General features: G+C 41.1%; 1 protein-coding gene across 1 annotated transcript in view; it reads left to right on the top strand.

Annotated features, from left to right (window-relative positions):
• The window catches only part of LOC111973179 (plexin domain-containing protein 2-like), a 199547-nt gene that overhangs the window by 135336 nt on the left and 56409 nt on the right, over positions 1–7802 (top strand). Inside the window, exon 12 of the mRNA XM_024000446.2 lies at positions 4–45. Within this exon, the coding sequence (XP_023856214.1) occupies positions 4–45 (42 nt within the window). The remainder of the gene's footprint in view (positions 1–3; positions 46–7802) is intronic.

Here is a 7802-nt window from a genome sequence, read left to right as displayed (position 1 = left end):
TAGCCACTCGTCCACATCCCACCCCAACCAGCGTCCCCACTGAAGGTAAGACAACTAACATATGCCCAAGCAACAACTCCAACCAGTGTTTGAGTACTCAGTCACATGGTTCAGGAAAAACAGTGTCTTGCTCAGTTGCACAAAAACAAATTATTTTGTCGTTTTTTTATTTTTTATTTAATCTTTATTTAACTAGGCAAGTCAGTTAAGAACAAATTCTTATTTACAATTGGCAAAAGGCCTCCTGCGGGACGGGGGCTGGGATTTAAATAAAAAATAAAATATAAAATATAGGACAAAACACACATCACGACAAGAGAGACAACACAACACTAAATTAAAGAGAGACCTAGACAACAACACAGCATGGCAGCAACACAACATGACAACAACTGGTAGCACACAACATGGCAGCAGCACCCAAACATTGGTAGCAGCACAAAATATGTACAAACTTTATTGACACGACAACAGCACAAGGGCAAGAAGCAGAGAACCACAATACACCAACGAAGCAGCCACAACTGTCAGTAGAGGGTCCACGATTGAGTCTTTGAATGAAGATTGAGATAAAAAACTGTCCAGTTTGATGTTTTTACAGCTCATTCCAGTCACTAGCCTCCTGAGACAACTGAAAGAGGATGACCATATTTTTTGACTTAAAACAGAATCGTGACTAGCTGAACAGGTTGTTGTTAGTGGAGGATGAGGGCTGCAGTAGGTATCTCAGATACGGGGAGTGAGGCCTAAGGGTTTTATAAATAATTAAGCAAAATACATGAGACTAGTGACTCTACGTTCTAGAATGGTATTTCAATGTTTGTTTTTAAATGTTGAACGCAACTCTGGCACGTGTAATGTCGATTTTTTTGTTTACTCCATTTGCTACTTGAGTCGTCTTCTCCCTCTCCTCTCCTCCTCATGCCACTAACTACACAAAGCCCTACCACTGATGTCACTCAAGGAAAGAGCAGTGCTCGACGGCACTTTCTTGCCGTTACTCTGCATGCTCAGAGGGATGCAACAAGATGTTGTGACATGCTGATTCCACAAGCGTTCTATAATTACTATTATTTGTGTATCTACTGTCTGCAAACTACGGTCTGCTAGTTTGTCTTTTCGTAGCAAGTTTGATGCTAAAATAATTGTGTTAGTCGCTAATGCTAATCAATCCCTAGTTGCTGCTAGCTAGCTTGCTAATGTACTAAGAGTCAGAGCAAACATAGCTAGCTGCTAGTACCAGCCTGGTAGCCTGGCTGGTGTAGGCCTAGATAAGTGCATGTTGTTTGTGCAAAGTATCTTCTAAATCAGAGAGGAATAGGTGAAAGCTACATGAGGTAAGAAAACATGTAATTACAATCTAATTAGGGTCACCTGGAAACACTGACCAACACTTTGTTCTGACCCTGCCAATAATTTCCTCCCTGGCTTATTCATCTCGTTGTCATGTCAAAACAACAATGAATTCAAGGGCTGCCCACGATATCCAACTAAAGAATTAGAATAATCATGTCTATTTCCATTATTGGATTGAAGCAGTATAAAACAATCAGAAATGGAGAAAGCCTGATGAAATCGCTTATTAATTTAATGTTGCCACCACTAGGGTCATGAACTACTCATAAAGCAAATTAGAACTTGTATTATTCAAAAACATAAAATACTGTCAAAAATGATAAAAATTTGCATATGATATTTTGCCATATCGCTCTACATGGCAATGTGTTAATGACATTTTCTATCAGGCTGTGACGTGGTATTAGACACACCACAGCCATATAAAAATATCATAACAACATGGACTCAAGTGTATTATTGCTTAATACAACAGTTACCAGCACTGTTGTCAAGTGCACTGGATGTCAAGTGCAATTGTAGTGTTCTCCTGGTCGTTAGGTTTTATTCGTATTGACTGCCATGTAAAGTAAAACTACCCAAGCACTGGTTGATGTTACAGAACTTTGCAGGTTGCTATGGCAAAAAAATGGTTGCTATGGAGCTCTTCCACTCTTGCTAGCTAGCCAAATAAACAGCAAACACAACACTTCAGACTGAAGCTGGAAAACGGCACAACTAGATGCATTCGTTTTGTTTTACCTATTTTCTCTTAGTTGACATTTCTTTGTACACTGAACAAAATATAAACGCAGCAATCAAATCAAATCACACTCAAATCACGTCCGCCATTGAGAGAACAGGTGTAGACCTTACAGTGAAATGCTTATCTTAAAAAGCCCTAACACAACAAGCAGTTTTAAGAAAAAATAATGATTAAGTTAAAAATTAAGATAAGTAAATAATGTAAAATAACAGTTACAATAATTAAAACAATTTCAGCTATATACAGGGTGACGAGAGTTCCAGAGTCAATGTGCGGGGGCACTGGTTAGTCAAGGTAATTTGAGTAATATGTACATGTAGGTAGAGTTAAAAGTGACTATGCATAGATAATAAACAGAGATAGCAGCAGCGTAAAAATAGGGGGGGTGGGGCGGCATGCAAATAGTCTGGGTAGCCATTTGATCAACTGGTTTAGGATCTTCTGCTTGGGAGAGGCTGTTATGAAGTCTTTTGCACCTAGAGCTTGGCGCTCCCGGTAACGCTTTCTCGTGCGTTAGGCAGAAAACAGTCTATGGCTAGGGTCGGCTGGAGTTTTGACAAATTTTTTAGGCCCCTCTGACACTGCCTGATATAGAGGTCCTGGTGGCAGAAGCTTAAGCCCAGTCCTGTAGCTTAGCATCTGCTATTCATCTTTTTTATTGATCGATTTAACTGATGCTTCCTGCTTTAGTTTGTGCTGTAAGCAGGAGAATCAGGAGATAGAATTATGTCAGATTTGTCAAACGGAGAGCGAGGAAGCTTTGTAACGCTCTTTGTGTGAGTAAGTGGACTAGAGGTTTCTTTTTCCCTCTTGTATCCACATTTAACATGCTGATAGATATTAGGTAAAACTGATTTAAGTTTTCCCTGCATTAAAGTCCCCGGCCACTAGGAGCGCCGCCTCTGGATGAGCGTACTTCCTGTTTCTTATGGCCGTATAACAGCTCATTGAGTCTACAGCTTATCATGAGATACTCTACCTCAGGCGAGCAACAAACCTTGAGACTCTTAGATTTCGATGCACCAGCTGTTGTTTACAAAAATACTAGACCGCCACCCATTTATTATCAGAGGCAGCTGTTCTATCCTGCCGAAAAAAGTGTAAAAACCCGCCAGCTGTATGTTAGTCATTGTCCATCATTCAGCCACGACTCGTGAAAATAAGAATGTCCCGTTGTTAGGATGTACGTGCTCGTAGTTCGTCTATTTTATTTATCAGATGTTACATGGGCTAATAGGGTCGATGTAAAGCAGATTACCCACTCGCCACCGGATCCTCACAAGGCACCCAGATGCTACTCCCCGTATCTAAGTCTCTTTCTCCTGTGAATGACATGGACGACGGGCCTGTCAGGCTGTCTGAGTAAATCCTTTCGCATCCGACTTGTTAAAAGAGAAAAAAAAATGATTTCCAGTATGGGCAAGGTGGTAATCGCTGTCCTGATATCTAGGCAGAAACATTATGTCAAAAATAAATACAAATAACGAAAAAAACACCACAATGGTTAGGGGACCGTTAAACTGCAAGCCATCTTCCCAGCGCCATTATACAACATGCAACAATTTCAAAGATCTACTGAGTTTAAAGTTCATGTAAAGGACGCGATAAGCAGCCCTCTGCACCACTCTATTCAGAGGGTTGGGTTAAACGCGGAAGACACATTTTCAGTTGAATGCTTTCAGTTTCTAATCACCTGACTAGGTATCCCCTTTCCCTTGCCATATAAGGAAGTAAGTCATGAAATAAATGTATTAGGCCCTATAATCTATGGATTTTCACATGACTGGGAATGCAAGAGATATTGCACTGTTGTCACAGATACCTTCAAAAAAGGTAGGTGGTGATCAGAAAACCAGTCAGTATCTGGTGTGACCGCCATTTTCCTCATGCAGCACAACAAATCTCCTTCGCATAGAGTGGATCAGGCTGATTGTGGGCCTGTTAATCGTTGTCCCACTTCTCTTCAATGGCTGTGTGTGAAGTTGACTGCGGATATTGTTGGGAACTGAACTGCGTCGTACACGTCAATCCAGAGCATCCCAAAAAACATGCTCAAGAGTACTTGTCTGGTGAGTATGCAGGGGCCAGGAAGAAACTGGGAAATGTTAATCTTCCAGCGATTGGGGAGTGAGGCCTAAGAGGGTTTTATAAATAATTAAGCAACAATACATGAGACTAGTGACTCTACGTTCTAGAATGGTATTTCAATGTTTGGTTTGTTAAATGTGATACGCAACTCTGGCGCGTGTAATGTCAGTTTTTTTTGTTTACTCCATTTGCTACTTGAGTCGTCTTTCTCCCTCTCCTCTCCTCCTGCTGTATGCCACTAACTACACCAAGCCCTACCCTGTGTCACTCAAGGAAAGAGCAGTTGCTCGACGGCACTTTCTTGCCGTTCACTCTGCATGCTCAGAGGGATGCAACAAGATGTTGGTGACATGCTGATTTCCACAAGCGTTCTATAATTACAKTATTAYTTTGTGTATCRTACTGTCTGCAAACTACGGTCTGCTAGTTTGTCTTTTCGTAGCAAGTTGATGCTAAAATAAAATTGTGTTAGTCGCTAATGCTAATCAARCYCTAGTTYGCTGGCTAGCTAGCTTGCTAAYTGTACTAAGAGTCAGAGCAAACATAGCTAGCTYGCTAGTACAGCCTGGTACCTGTGCTGGTGTAGGCCTAGATAAGCATGTTGTTTGTGCAAKAGTATCTTCTAAATCAGAGAGGAATAGGTGAAGCTACATGAGGTAAGAAAACATGTAATGTACAATCTAATTAGGGTCACCTGGAAACACTGACCAACACTTTGGTTCTGACCCTGCCAATAATTCCTCCCTGGCTTATTCATTCGTTGTCATGTCAAACAACAATGAATTCAAGGGGCTGCCCACGATATTCCAACTAAAGAATTKGAATAATCATTCTATTTCCATTATTGGATTGAAACAGTATAAAACAATCAGAATGGAGAAAGRCTGATTGAAATCGCTTATAATTTATATGTTGCCACCCTAGGGTCATGAACTACTCATAAAGCAAATTTAGAACTTGTATTATTCAAAAACATAAAATACTGTCAAAAATGTKAAAAGTATTGTGATATGATATTTTGGCCATATCGCTCTACATGAGGCAATGTGTTATGACATTTTTATCATGGCTGTGACGTGGTTAGAACACCACAGCCATTATAAAAATGTCATAACACATGGACTCAAGTGTATTATTGCTTTAATACAACAAGTTACCAGCACTGGTTGTCAAGTGCACTGGATGTCAAGTGCAATTTTAGGTGTTCTCTGGTCGTTAGTTTTATTCGTATTGACTGCCATGTAAAGTAAAACTACCCAAGCACTGGTTGATAGTTACAGAACTTTGCAGGTTGCTATGGCAAAAAAATGGTTGCTATGGAGGCTCTTCCACTCTTGCTAGCTAGCCAAATAAACAGCAAACACAATCACTTCAGACTGAAGCTGGAAAACGGCAAACTAGATGCATTCGTTTTGTTTTACCTATTTTTCTTATTGACATTTCTTTGTACACTGAACAAAATATAAACGCACAATCAAATCAAATCACATCAAATCACGTCCGCCATTACAGAACAGGTGTAGACCTTACAGTGAAATGCTTACTTAAAAAGCCCTAACGCTAACAAGCAGTTTTAAGAAAAAATAATGATTAAGTAAAAATTAGATAAGTAAATAATGGTAAAATAACAGTTACAATAATTAAAACAATTGCGAGGCTATATACAGGGTGTACGAGAGTTCCAGAGTCCAATGTGCGGGGGCACTGGTTAGTCAAGGTAATTTGAGTAATATGTACATGTAGGTAGAGTTAAAGTGACTATGCATAGATAATAAACAGAGAGTAGCAGCAGCGTAAAAATAGAAGGGGGGGATCGGGGCGTGCATGCAAATAGTCTGGGTAGCCATTTGATCAACTGTTTAGGAGTCTTATGGCTTGGGGGTAGAAGCTGTTATGAAGTCTTTTGCACCTAGACTTGGCGCTCCGGTACCGCTTTCCGTGCGTTAGCAGAGAGAACAGTCTATGGCTAGGGTGGCTGGAGTCTTTGACAATTTTTAGGGCCTTCCTCTGACACTGCCTGGTATAGAGGTCCTGGATGGCAGGAAGCTTAGCCCAGTCCTGTAGCTTAGCATCTGCTTCATCTTTTTTTATTGATCGAGTAACTGATGCTTCCTGCTTTAGTTTTTGCTTGTAAGCAGGAATCAGGAGGATAGAATTATGGTCAGATTTGTCAAACGGAGAGCGAGGGAGAGCTTTGTACACGTCTCTTTGTGTGGAGTAAAGGTGGACTAGAGTTTCTTTTCCCTCTTGTTCCACATTTAACATGCTGATAGATATTAGGTAAAACTGATTTAAGTTTCCCTGCATTAAAGTCCCCGGCCACTAGGAGCGCCGCCTCTGGATGAGCGTCTTCCTGTTTTCTTATGGCCGTATACAGCTCATTGAGTGTTCTACAGCTTATCATGAGATACTCTACCTCAGGCGAGCAAAACCTTGAGACTTCCTTAGATTTCGTGCACCAGCTGTTGTTTACAAAAATACTTAGACCGCCACCCATTGTCTTATCAGAGGCAGCTGTTCTATCCTGCCGAAAAAGTGTAAAACCCGCCAGCTGTATGTTATTCATGTCATCATTCAGCCACGACTCGGTGAAACATAAGAATGTCCCGTTGGTAGGATGTACGTGCTCGTAGTTCGTCTATTTTATTATCCAGATTGTACATTGGCTAATAGGGTCGATGGTAAAGGCAGATTACCCACTCGCCACCGGATCCTCACAAGGCACCCAGATCTACGTCCCCGATATCTAAGTCTCTTTCTCCTGTGAATGACATGGACGAGGGCCTTGTCAGGTGTCTGGAGTAAATCCTTCGCATCCGACTTGTTAAAGAGAAAAAAATATATTCTTCCAGTATGGGGTGAGTAATCGCTGTCCTGATATCTAGCAGAAACATTATGTTCAAAATAAGTTACAAATAACGAAAAAAAACACACAATTGGTTAGGGGACCGTAAACGGCAGCCATCTTCTCCAGCGCCATTATACAACATGCAACAATTTCAAAGATTGTACTGAGTTAAAGTTCATGTAAAGGACGTCGATTAAGGCAGCCCTCTGCACCACTCTGATTCAGAGGGGTTGGGTTAAACGCGGAAGACACATTTCAGTTGAATGCTTTCAGTTCTACACCTGACTAGGTATCCCCCTTTCCCTTTCCATATAAGGAAGTAAGTCAATTGAAATAAATGTATTAGGCCCTAATCTATGGATTTCACATGACTGGGAATGCAGATATGCATCTGTTGGTCACAGATACCTTCAAAAAAAGGTAAGGGTGTGGATCAGAAAACCAGTCAGTATCTGGTGTGACCYCCATTTTCCTCATGCAMCACAACAAATCTCCTTCGCATAGAGTTGATCAGGCTGTTGATTGTGGCCTGTGGAATGTTGTCCCACTTCTCTTCAATGGCTGTGTGAAGTTGCTGGATATTGTCTGGACTGGATATTGTCTGGAGCTGGAACATGCTGTCGTACACGTCAATCCAGAGCATCCCAAACATGCTCAATGGTGACATGTCTGGTGAGTATGCAGGCCATGGAAGAACTGGGAAATGTTAATCTTCCAGGAATAGTGTACAGATCCTTGCGACATGGGGGTGTGCATTACCATGCT

The sequence above is a fragment of the Salvelinus sp. IW2-2015 genome, linkage group LG14 (assembly GCF_002910315.2).
Source record: "Salvelinus sp. IW2-2015 linkage group LG14, ASM291031v2, whole genome shotgun sequence".
In the NCBI taxonomy this organism is placed as follows: Eukaryota; Metazoa; Chordata; class Actinopteri; order Salmoniformes; family Salmonidae; genus Salvelinus; species Salvelinus sp. IW2-2015.
Note: the sequence above shows the minus strand (reverse complement) of the source record. Positions and strands in the feature narration are given on the sequence as shown.